Source organism: Choloepus didactylus, chromosome 10 (genome assembly GCF_015220235.1).
Source record: "Choloepus didactylus isolate mChoDid1 chromosome 10, mChoDid1.pri, whole genome shotgun sequence".
Taxonomy (NCBI): domain Eukaryota; kingdom Metazoa; phylum Chordata; class Mammalia; order Pilosa; family Megalonychidae; genus Choloepus; species Choloepus didactylus.
In genome coordinates this window covers 124,385,214-124,397,803 of record NC_051316.1, presented here as the reverse complement: position 1 = coordinate 124,397,803, position 12,590 = coordinate 124,385,214, and the positions used below count along the sequence as shown (strand labels likewise).

The 12,590-nt window shown below is 41.9% G+C and overlaps 1 protein-coding gene across 1 annotated transcript in view; it reads left to right on the top strand.

Annotated features, from left to right (window-relative positions):
- The first annotated feature begins 2,248 nt into the window (after positions 1 to 2,248).
- TMEFF1 (transmembrane protein with EGF like and two follistatin like domains 1) overlaps positions 2,249 to 12,590 on the top strand; it is a 96,060-nt gene continuing 85,718 nt past the window's right edge. Inside the window, exon 1 of the mRNA XM_037797892.1 lies at positions 2,249 to 2,586. Coding sequence (XP_037653820.1) covers positions 2,403 to 2,586 — 184 coding nt within the window. The 5' untranslated portion in view covers positions 2,249 to 2,402. The remainder of the gene's footprint in view (positions 2,587 to 12,590) is intronic.

Genomic DNA, 12,590 nt, shown 5'->3' with positions numbered 1-12,590 from the left:
GACACAGGTCAGGGAAGAAGCACAGGACAAGTCAAGTTCAGTGGCAAAGCCACAGGAGGACTGGTCTGAAAAGAGCATAGCACTCAGGAACCTGGGATCACACCAGGTTCAGTAAAGCTGGAGTGGGAGTTCAATTTTAGTTGTAATGCCATGCAACTAGTCTTAGAGGTTTGAGGAAAATTTTAATAAAATGTTAAAAAATGTGAATTTATTCATATAAGAAGCATGATGAAAAGATCATTTTAAAAAAGGAAACGGCTTTTTTATTATAAAAAGTATTCATTAGAAAAAAATTCAGACAAGACAGAAACATTTCAAGGAGCAAGCACCTTTTGCTCATAATACCACCTTTTAGAGATAACCACTGCCCATGTGCTTCCTGGCTTTTTTCCTATGTATGTGTACACACACACACGTTTTAGAAAAACAGGATTTTCTTATACATACTCATTTGTAACCTGCTGCTTTCCTACATCTATCTATCTACCTATCTGTCTACCTACCTACTATCTATCTGTCAATCTAATCATCTCATCTGTTTTTATCTTTCTGTGTCAGTGACTACTAACCTAATCATCATCGTTAAAACTGTATAACAGTCCATTGTATAGAGAGATACAATAATTTATTTAACTGGTCACTGCTGGTGGACATTTAGGTAATATTTTACTATTATAAAAAAATGCTGTGATGAACATCCTTATATCTATATTTTTGTGTGCTTGTCCAATTATTTCTTTATGATAATAGGTGAAATTGCTCAAGGGTAAACACATTTTAAAGGTTTCTGACACACAGTCAAATTGCCTTCCCAAAATGGATAACACGTTTATCAGTAAAAATTTTTTAAAATCTTTTATTACTGGTGGGGGTTAAATCCCTTTTCATATTTACTGAAATATGCATAATATTTCATATTTATTGACTGTACTTTTTTGTGAATAAGACAAGTCAGCTTCCCGTTTTTCTATTATGCCAATTTTTCTTCCTGATTTATATTCATTCTTTATATTAAGTACACTGCCTCTTATTTATATAGAAAATAATTTCCCTAATGTGGCTTTGCTTGTGGTGACTTTTCATATAGACATTTTAAATTTTGTGCGTCAAATTTATCATCTTTTTTTCAATGAGATTTAAAAATTCTTTCTGAGGTGGGAAGAAGCATGCTAGAATGAAAACGGCAGTGGATTTTCAAACATTTTGGTCCATGATCTTAACTGCCTGCCCCCTCTGGCTCTCACCTAGCTGAGATGTGGTAGGAAGAGCACTGGACTGGGAGTCAGATCAAAGTTCTAGCTGAACTATAACTTATTTATGTCATCTCGGGCTTGTCACTTGATGTTTCTGGGCCCCAACTTCCTCATCTGTAGAATGGGGATGAGAATAAAAAACACCCTGTAGGGTTGTAGGAGAGAATGCACGTAAAGATCTACTCCAGGTTTTGTATATAGCAAATCCTCCCCCAATCTTAGCTCTTACTGGCGGAAGAGGGCAATATAGAATTTTTAAGATGGGATTTTAAATTCAGTTGGCATTTGTGGGTATATGGCTGTGGGGTGGGGTAGGGGAGATGAGGATCCCAGAAATTTAGCCGTTCACCCACCTCTCTAAAAACTGCTTAGCTGGCGTCAGAATCTGGGTTCCCATTCTGATCCACTGCCCGTTTCTTGGTCTGTGACCTTGGATAAGTCACCTTTACCTTCCGGGGCTCCGTTTCTTCACCTGGAGAACAGCCTGCCCTTCCCTCGCAGCCCGGCTGCGGGGCGCAGGAGACGCTTTGCAAACGCTTCCAAAGGGCGGCAAAAATGTCTGTGGCGGCGATGAGTAAGGAGCATCCCCGGCGCCCCGTAGCCCACGGCGGCCGGCCGGCGGGTGGCCGCGACCCCCGCCCTCCGCTGGAACAATAGCTCCCCCGGAGGCGGCGCCGGCCGGGGCGGGGGCGGAGCTGCCGGCGGGCGCTGGGGGTGTGTGCGCGGGGCGGGGTCGCGGCCACCCCTCCCGCCGGCGGCTCCGTCACGCGCCCCTCACCGGGCGGGCCGGGGTCTTTGTGACGCGGTGGCGACGGCCGCGGACACAAAGGGAAGGCGAGGAGGCGAGCGAGGGGCTGGGCCTGCCCCGGACCGCCCGCCTGCCTCGCGACCCCCGCCCGCCGCGCGCGCGCGCTCGTTCCCAGCCTCGGTCTCCCCCACGCGGGCGCGCCCCTCGCACGCGCGCGGACCCCCAACTCGGTCCCGAGCGCGGCGGGCCGGGGCCTGGCGGTCGCAGCGGGTGGGCCGGGGGATGCTGAGCGGCCGCTCCCGGGCGCAGCGGCGCGGCTGCTAGTTGGCGCGGCGGCGGCGGCTGGATGCCCCGGGCCTGCGCTCCCTCCCTGCGCTTCCCGCCGTCCCGGGGCGCCAGCCATGGGCACCGCGGCCGCTGAGGCGCCGCTCCGGCTGCCCGCCGCGCCCCCGCTCGCTGTCTGCTGCTACACGTCGGTGCTTCTGCTCTTCGCCTTCTCTCTGCCCGGGAGCCGCGCGTCCAACCAGCCCCCGGGCGGCGGCGGCGGCGGGGACTGTCCCAGCGGCAAAGGCAAGAACTGCTCAGGTAGGACCGGCCCGGGCCCCCCCCCCCTCCGCCGCCGTCGCCCTCTCGGTCCCCGCGATCCTCCTGGGAGGGGCCCCGGCGTGGGGGGTCCCGGACAGCTGGCGGGAGGGGCAGGGCGCGGGCGTGGGGGACGGGGAGTGGCCGTGCGTGCGTCCGTGGGTGTCGAGGGGCTGGGCGAGAGCGGCCGGGGCGCGCGGGGTAGCGGTGGGGCCGCACCCCCGCGAGGCAGAGGCAGAGGCAGAGGCAGCCGGCCGGGGCCGCGGCGTGATCGTGGGTGTGTACGTGGGAGCGCGTGTTTGTGTTGTGGAGGCTCGGGAGGCCCCGGGCAGGGAGTGTGTGTGTGCATGTGTGCGTGCGTGTTGTGGGTGGGTGAGGGGCTGGGGCCGAGGCTGACGACCAAGGGGGTGGACCATGTGTTGGGGAGGTTCATCCTTGGGGCACCGGGGCCTTAGTGGGGAGATGTCGTGCGGGTAAAAGGAAGAGGGGACCCAGAGGACGCGGACTGGGAATGTGGAGTGACAGTGTGTGTGCATGCTGGTTGGGTTCAGAGGTGGGCGCTGGGAGCTTGGGGTGACCCTGGGTCTGAGGATAAGGGCAAGGAAAAGTCCCAGGGTCCAGGAAGTGATCTCCTGTTTGTGTGCGTTCTGTTACGGATGAAGCCTGGGGATCCGGAAGCCTCGCTTTAGTATGCGTTGAGGGATGGGGGCCCTGCAGTGAACCCCATTTATGTCGGTTAAGAGGGAGCGGGCTTGCGTGTAGAAAGAGGTAATACGGTCTCAGGGAGTGTCTCTGTGTAGCCAGGTGTGACCCTGCCTTCTTGTGTGGAAAGAGGGAACTGGTTTCGAGGGAATGATCCCGTGCGCGTGTTTGTGTGTTTTGCGGGAGAGCTGGAGAGTGGCAGCATCCGAAGCCGAGGGAGTGACCTGTCCCCTCTCCCCAGGCCCCCTCTCCCGCCCCCCCAGCTCTTGGAAACAAAGGGCTTGCTGGGGCTTTAATGAATGAGACTGGGGAGGCGGGTGTGCGGGCAGTGGAGTTCCCTCTTCCTTTCAAAAGGCGTCCCAGAGGAGGATTCAAGCCCTGGAGCAAGGAGAGGCATGCTGGTCCCTTTTGGGGGTGGGTCGTCCCGGAGCTGGCCTAGCAGATGCTGCGTCCTTTCTAACTTGTCCCTTTATCAAGGGGGCGGGGGGAGGCCGGATGGATATCAGGTCACCAGGGAATCGCTGGCCGGCGGGCTGCTCAACCTTTGTACCTTTGGGCTCCTGAAGGGTCATTGTTTCTGGGGGAGTGAGGAGGGGACAAGAGGGCTTCGGCGCAGATGCTTATGCCACCCTAAATGCAGAACACCTTTGGCCTGCTGTTTGGGTTGGGGAAGGCCTAAGACTCCTTTAATAATTTGCATAATGGTGTGTTTTATGAGGGGGGAGGGGTTCTGAGCCCAGAAAACAATGGCATGACCATTAAAAGCTTTTCCATCCGTGTAATAACTTTTACTTTATTTTTTAATGTTAAGTGGGAAATGGGCTAGTGTTTGAACAAGTTATCACACATTACTTAGGAATAAAAGACATTTGTATTTTAGAGTGTCTTTCTGTAACAAATATTATCAAACTTGTAAGTGATCACACTGTGTCAGAATATTTTACAGGCTAGTGTGCCTGTGGTTATTTATTCTTGCTAAGCTAATTTGTCCTTAGCAAGACCTAGTGTGCCTTGAAGAATGTATTGTATATGCTTTTTAACTATTTAGTGCATAATTCAAATTTTAAGAAATAGAGGACTGGAAACCCTGTGCTATGGGGAAAGGCTACTGGTCTAGGGATTATGGCTCCTGTAATTTGGGGGCAAGTCACTTAGTTTTCTTAGTTTCCTCTTCTATTAAAAAAGGGACTTGGGTTTAATAATATCCAAGACTTCTTTCAAGGGACTAATATTTATCACTGATGTCAATGTCAATAAATTAGGCTGATGAAATGAAATGTTTTCTAATTGTAAGATATATTTGAATAACTGGGGGTAACTAGAGTTTTGACTAAATGATATTTATAGATTGTTGTTATAACTGTTTCTAAGCTGAAGACCTAGAAATGATTCCTATAGAAAAGATTTTTTAAAATCGATTCATTAGAGAACTATAGTGATACAGTCTTGACATATCTACCTATTAGTATAGCTCGACAGTGTGAGTACATGTTTCAGTAGCTTTTATGACCCAGGTACTTTTCTCCTAAACTGAAGTTTTCTCCATGATGTATTTATTTGAGCTTTAAAATAAAAAATTTATATGCTGGCCTTGACTCTCTGTTGATTTTCTTTTTTGATTTTGAACCATCATGTCAGCCTACTGTGACATTTCTGGAGCACAGTTCTGTCAGAACCTGTGTTTTGTGGCACTTGCAAATGTGAGGAGCAGGTCTGTGCCTTTAAGAAATTAATACAAATTGTCTAGAACATGGAAAAGGATGGAACTCTGTGATATTTCCTTGGAGACTTGCTTCCAACTTGATGTTAATACATTAATCAACCAAAGTTCACCCAGCCATGCATCTTCCTAGTTCAGTTTAACAGATTTTTGAGCTTCTGCTATTCTGCATTTTCCTGTTTTGTTCATCAGCCTATCATGAAAAGATGTGTCAGAGGTTCTTGTTAGAATTAGTTATGTATGTCTGTAGCAAACTCCCATTTTTCATCTTAGTTATGCTGCCAAAGAGCAAATGTTGAGTGGTGTGCCTTAATAAATAGAGTACATGGTGGCTTTCTCTTTTTAGTGTGTTAAAAAAAAATCCGTTTTTTATCCATTCTAGAATTTTTCAAGAGATACGTGGCAGGTTTACCCATGGATGTTTTCTGAGTTTACGTTTCCCCTTTTTTGAAAATTGAGAATGTGTTCTTTCATTTCTGGTCCTCTGGCACCTTGTCAAAATATCTTATATCACCAGCAGTTTTTAAGTCGGATATAAAAGTTCTTTCTGTATCATGGGGTGTGATTTGTTTGGATGGGAAAGCAAATTCTTTTGAGCTACTCCATATGCCATTACTATCCATGCCACTGACCTTAAATGTGCATTCCCCTTTATCAGTGTCCTATCCTTTGTATTTTGAGGATCATGCTCCTTGACCAAGAGTACAGAAGCCAAGAAGCAGCTTAATGATTCTGCTTTGTCCCTGCCATCTCCTGAATTTACAGTATCTTCTTTAAGCAGTGGGTTTGTTTATCTCTTCTTATTCTGAACAAGCATTTTTTTGCTGCCCTTTTGCCCCTGATTTCTCCACTCATTCTGGGCTTTACTTACTGCTATTAAAAAGATATCTTTGATTTTACCTTTTTATTTTGTCATTTGTACTTATTCTTTCAAAATCTAACTTATCAAGTTCCTATTCAGCCAAAAAGAAAAGCATTTGGAAATACATGAAGAAAGATGAATTTTGAGCCTAGAAGGCCAAGTGGCCTAAGACATGACACTTTGTGTCATTTGTAAAATGTAGGTGATGAAGGTCCTTTCCCAGTTCAGGGGTGTGGTTCTGGGGTGTTTGAGAAGGAACACAGCAAAGAATGTGAGTGATTTCTATTGTAGGGTTTCCAATAAAGAGGTAGAAAAACATTGGGAGACCAGTAAGTGGCATTTGATGATAGAATCAGGTGGGGAATTTGAACTGGGTTTTAAAATGGAAGTTGGAAGTGTGTCGTTTGGATGGTGATATGGTGGGAAGGATGGTATAAATGGATGATTAAATTTAGGGAGAAGAGAAGTACCATGGCAGTGACAATTTAGGGCTCTGGAGAATAAAAAATGAGTTTTCCTAATTAATTATGGGATCTTGGTCAACACATTTCACTTCTAGATCCCTGAAGTGTAAAATGTAGATATTTATTCATTTAATTAACCCTGATTGAAAACTTGCTCAGTGTAATCGAATTTGCTGGATGTCATCCCTGCCCTCAGGGCCTTATACTTTAATAGAAGATGTTCGCTTCTTAGAAATATGTACAGTGGAAGTTTCTGTTTAACAATCTGGGCTTGGTTTTTTTTGTTTTTTTTTTCCTGATCAACAAGTATTTATTGAGCATTGACAGCACTGGAATTAAAAAAATGTATGTACAGTTAAGTGTTTAGTATATTCACAAAATGGTACAACCATCAGCACTATCTAATCCCAGAACATTTTCACCATACCTGTTAGCATTCATTCCCCATTCTCCCTCATTTCCTGGCAACTGCTGATCTAATTTCTCTCTGCATGGATTTGCCTATCTGAGCATTTCATATAAATGAAATCATGCAATATGTGCCAGTTTGAATGTATTGTGTCCCCCAAACGCCATTATCTTCGATGTAGTCTTGTGGGACAGATGCTTTCATGCTGATTAGATTTGCTTGGAATGTGCCCCACTCAGCTGTGGGTGATGACTCTGATGAGATATTCCCATGGAGGCATGGCCCCACCCATTCAGGGTGGGCCTTGATCAGTGGAGCCATATAAATGAGCTGACTCAAAGAGAAGGAACTCAGTGCAGCTGTGAGTGATGTTTTGAAAAGGAGCAAGCTTGCTAGAGAGGAACATCCTGGGAGAAAGCCATTTTGAAACCAGAACTTTGGAGCAGACGCCATCCATGTGCCTTCCCAGCTAACAGAGGTTTTCCGGACACCATTGGCCATCCTCCAGTGAAGGTACCTGATTACTGATGTGTTACCTTGGACACTTTATGGCCTTAAGACTGTAACTGTGTAGCCAAATAAACCCTCTTTTTGTAAAAGCCAACCCATCTCTGGTGTTTTGCATTCTGCAGCATTAGCAAACTAGAACTAGGGCTTTTGTGTCTGGCTTTTTTCACTTAGCATAATGTTTTCAAGGTTCATCCATGTTGTAGCATGTATTACATCTTCATTCCTTTTTATAGCCAAATAATAGTCTACTGTGTGAATATACCATATTTTGTGCTTCCATTTCTCAGTTGATGGACATTTGTGTTGTTCCCACTTTTGGGCTATTATGAGTAATGCTGCTTTCAAGTACACCTTTTTGCATGATCTATGCTTTTATTTTGCTTGGACTTATATCAAGGAGTGGAATTTCTGGATTATATGCTAACTCTGTTTAACCTTTTGAGGAACTGCCATACATTTTTCAAAGCAGCTACACCATTTGACATTCCCACCAGCAATGAATGAGGGTACTGATTTCTCCACATCCTTGTAAATACTTGTTATTGTCTCTGTTTTTGATTATAGACATCTGAGTGAATGTGAGGTGGTATCTCCTTGTGGTTTTGATTTGCATTTCCCTAATGGCTAATGATATTGAGCATCTTTTCATGTGCTGATCGGCCATTTGTGTACCTTTTTTTTGGAGAAGTGTCTATTCAACTCCTCTGTCCATTTTTTTAAATAGGGCTGCCTGCGGGAGGCATGAGCTCTACATTTTGCCAAGTCCCCACACAGCCACCCTCTTTCATTGATCATTTTCTGCTTTATCAGCTGAATCTCCTGCTCTTAGGAAGTGGGGTGGATTGTGATGCTCTCAGTTTGGGATGGAAAGCCTGTTGGGACGAGCGTCATCTTGGTCTATCTTTCCTTCCGTCCTATCTATATGACAGTCACCAAGTTGGATGCAGACCCCTCTTTCTGCAGAGCCTCTAGCCCTTCCTGTCCATCACCCCTTCTGCTGTGCTCTCTGCAGCAACTGTTCCTGAAATCCACCCCCTACTTCTTCATATTTGAAACTTACCCGACTGTCCCCGATTATGGCATTTTCCTTGAAACCCTTTCTAATGATGCTTTTATCAAATCTATTTTCCCCTTCATTTTAATTCTCTCTCTTAGTTATAGTATGTACCGTTTCCAACTTTCCCCTGGATTTTTTCTTTCTGAATTCCTTAGGTAGAAACAGATCATTATGATAACTTTCTCTAAGCATTGTTTTAAAATGCATGAATTTGTATATTTTACAGATAGTTTATTTTGTGGTTTTGCATTAGGTGCCAGAATGTGTTATATAGGATTTCTGGGTTTTTGTAATAACTGGGTATGAATTTCCATCCCCGTTCGAGAATAAATTTGGTGGATGATCTTTGTATCCTAGAAGAGAAAGTGTGTTTCCTTGCTATTTTATATAACTATTAATTTCACTGAAAAAAATTTTATTTTGAAATATCAGACCTACAAAAAAGTTGCAAGAATATTATACCAGATTCTCCAATTGTGTTAAGATTTAACCACATTTGCTTTATCGTTTTCTCTTCTCTTCCAAGTCTATTGATACAGTTTTTTTCCTGAACTTGACTCTGCCAAGTTGGCATTGACCATGGCAAAAAATTTAATTTATACTTTATATTGCTTCTGTACTTTTAATTCTTTGTTAATTTGTTCTGTTGTATTCTGTTAAATGAAATAAGACAGCCTTCAGTTACAATGATACATGTTTTTTTCACAATTTTTTGATTTTTAGAATGTTTTTGTTATTCTAGTTTGGACATGTACTCTGAGTATTATTTCATTATTTATTGTATGTTTTACCTTTTTTAAGTGTAGATTTAAGGTATCTGAAGTCCTAATCGTACCCATTTTTTTTTCTGGATTTCTGTTTGTTGTTTAGTTTTTAAATATTGGAATTTGTTTCCCAATACAGATATGGATCATTGTGCTTTTGTAGGCATTCACCCCATGTACATTAAATTAAGTAATATATTTGTGCTACCTTTATCTTTTTTTTCAAATGTACCATCCAGTGTATTTTAGTATTTTTACAGGGTTGTGCCATCATCACCACAATTTTGAAATATTTTTGTCCCCCCAAAAGAAACGACATACTCATTAACAGCCATTCCCCCATTCTCTACCCCCGTTACCCCCAGCCAGAGGCATCCACTAATTCACTGTCTGTCTCTATAGCTTTGCTGTTTGGGCATTTCATAGAAAATGGAATCATGCAACATATGGCGTTTTATGACTACCTTCATTTATCACTGCTTTTTACGACTACCTTCAGATACTACTTAGCATAATATTTTCAAGGTTGATGAATGTTGTATGTAGCATGTGTCAGAACTTCATTTTTGTGGCCCAATAATATTCTAAAATGTGGGATATGGATATACTACTTGTATTTAGCTGTTCATCAGCTGATGTACATTTGAGTAGTTTCCTCTTTTTGGTTACTATGAATAATGCTGCTATGAACATTCACGTACAGGTTTTTGTGTGGACATATGTTTTTATCTTGCTTGGGTTTATATCTGGGAGTGGATTTGCTGGGTCATGGGGTAACTGTGTTTAACATTTTGAGGAACTGCCAAACTGTTTCCCACAGTGGCTGCTCCAGTTTACATTCCCAGCAGCAATGTATGAGGATTTCAGTTTCTCTGCATCCTTGCCAATACTCGTTACTGTCTTTTTTATTATAGCCAACCATCTTCTAAGTTCATCCTTATTACCCTTGATTTTCTGTTTCTGTGGTTTCTTTAATGGAATTTAAATTCTTAATTTCTTTTAAGCTGATTGGGGGATAACTTTGACTCATTTGCCCCCTCCTTCACTTTTTTTCTCCTAACAGTGTTAGAAACATTGTTTTCAATGCACTATTTTCATTATTCCTGTGATTAGTTTCATCATTAGCTTCTCTCTTGGGAGAAATGTTAGCAGGTTGGCATAATCCTTTCTTGCACTTTGAAATTCTATGCTTAAATCTTAAAGTTCTCTCAGTATGTGCTTTTAATTTGTTAGGTGGTTTAATTTATCATACTCCTTTGTACTCTTCAAAACGATTTATTTTTCAAAAGTGTCATGTATTTTTCATGGCTCAGTTGTCTCGTCATTTTTTGAAAGTCATTTCAGGTTCTGAAGTTCTTAATGTATTCTTCTGCCTTCAAAAACTTTGGCAGGTATTATGTTTTCAGCCATAGTTCCATTTTTCTCATTTTTGTTCAACTATTCTGAGTCTTTTCACATTAAGAAAATATATAGGAGAACAGACCCACATCTTTTTTTTCTTTGTTATGAAGCACTATTGCTCAGCGTAGAAAATTTGAGGTATATGGAAAAATATAAAGAAGAAATCTTTGATGATTGATACTCTCCTATGTGATCTCGTAATGTTCACGGTGAGGTTCTTTCATTTTATACAAGAAAAATCTTTAACCTTTTTCCTCATATTAGTTTTTGCTTTGGCGTTTTCTCTTTATATTGTACACAGGTCAGATCTCCTTTTGGGATCTTTGTCAGCTGTTCATTTAATATTGTTTTGCAAGTGAATCTGAACTGCTGATACATTGCTATCTCAATTCTGTTGTTTATGTCTTAATTGATATATTTAGATTCTCTTTTATTCACAAGTTAGCTCAGTCTTTGTTTAGTGTCCTGTGTTCATTTTCATAGTCCTTTTATCTTTTATAAAAATAGTCTCAAATTCATGCATGCTGGCTTGAGATATTTTTTAGGTGGTGCATTTGTGTTTACCATTACTTTTCCTTCTTCCATGTCCAGGCCATAAGTGCTTCCTAATTCCCATTTAATTAAACTTGTATTTAAACATTTTATTTATTTTTGTAAATTCCTCATTATTTTAGAACAAATTTGCTGGGATTTGAATTTGTGGTTGCGTCTTTTCAATTTCGGTTTTGGTGGTTTCAGCCAGAGGACAAGTAACCTTTATAGTTTTCAGTACTCTTTGTAATGCTCTCATTTAGTTCTCGGACTTCTATGAGGAATTATTACGTCCATTTTTACTCCAGGGAACTGAGATTTCTCAGAGAGTTAGTACTTGGTTAAGATCATATAGTTACTTAATCAAATAATTGGAACTCCGAGTCTGGAATTCTTTCTAATGCACCAGAGTTTTGTGAAGTTGTTTTAAAATTGTTTTTAAGAGTACTGTAATTAATAGCAGGTTCTCCTGTGCCAATTTGCGGGTTGTGTTGTAGATCTTTATCTTTGCAGGTGACTTCCCTGGGTTCTGGATATCTCCATGTTGCAGACACCAAGGAATAGTGATTAGAAATAGTACTTGAGGGTGTCGTTATTCATGTTTTCGGATCTGTTTATTGATTTTAAAAATTTTGATGCAGAATGTGTGTTGAGTGTACTTACAAACCATTAAGACACATATGTAAACATGCCTAAGTTGCAAAATATAAATGGGATTATAAGTATATGCCCAGTTTTATAATCTGCTTTTTTTTCACTTCACAATGGGTCCTGGTCTTCTTTTCTACCACATGCTTCAATGGCTGCATAGTGTTCTATCAATAATTTGTTTAGTTAATTCCCAATAGGTGGACATTTAGGTTTTTTCCAGTCATTCGTCATAAAAAGTGCTGATGTTAACAATGTTGTACAGACATTTTTGCAAGTGTTTTCCCTCTATCCCTATCATAATTTCCTAGAAATAGAATTGCTAGGTTAAAGGATAAAGACCTTTAAAATTAAAAATTTAATTAAAATTTTGATACATTGCCACATCATCCCCTTGAAAGGTTGTGCCAGTTTCTACTCGCACAGTTGATTTGAATGCTCATTTTTCCATACCTCCAGCACTGATTGCTAATAATAACAGTAATAATAATTAAAATAAAGCTAACACTTACACTGTGTGTCGTGCACTGTAGTAAGTGCTTTCCATTTCTTAATTTAATCCTCCATTAACATTATGGGAGAGGTACTGTTATTGCCCCCATTTTACAGATGGGGCAATGGAGGCACAGAGGTGGCAAATGTCTAGGGTGATATCACATAGCTGATTAAGCGTCAGATCCAGGATACTGATCTACGTGGTCCATTTCTGAGTCTGCCTCTTAAATGCCAAATTATAATGCCTGTTCATCCTTTTTGTTTCAGTTTTCCATAATTTAAGTAGCATGATTGTTTCATCTAATTTTAAAAGTTATTTTTGTTTTTAATTGTTTGAAGTACAATTCATACAAATTCACCATTTTAAAGGGTACAGTTCAGTAATTTTAGTGTATTCACTCTGTCGTGCAGCCATCTCACCACAGTCTAGTTCGAGAATATTTC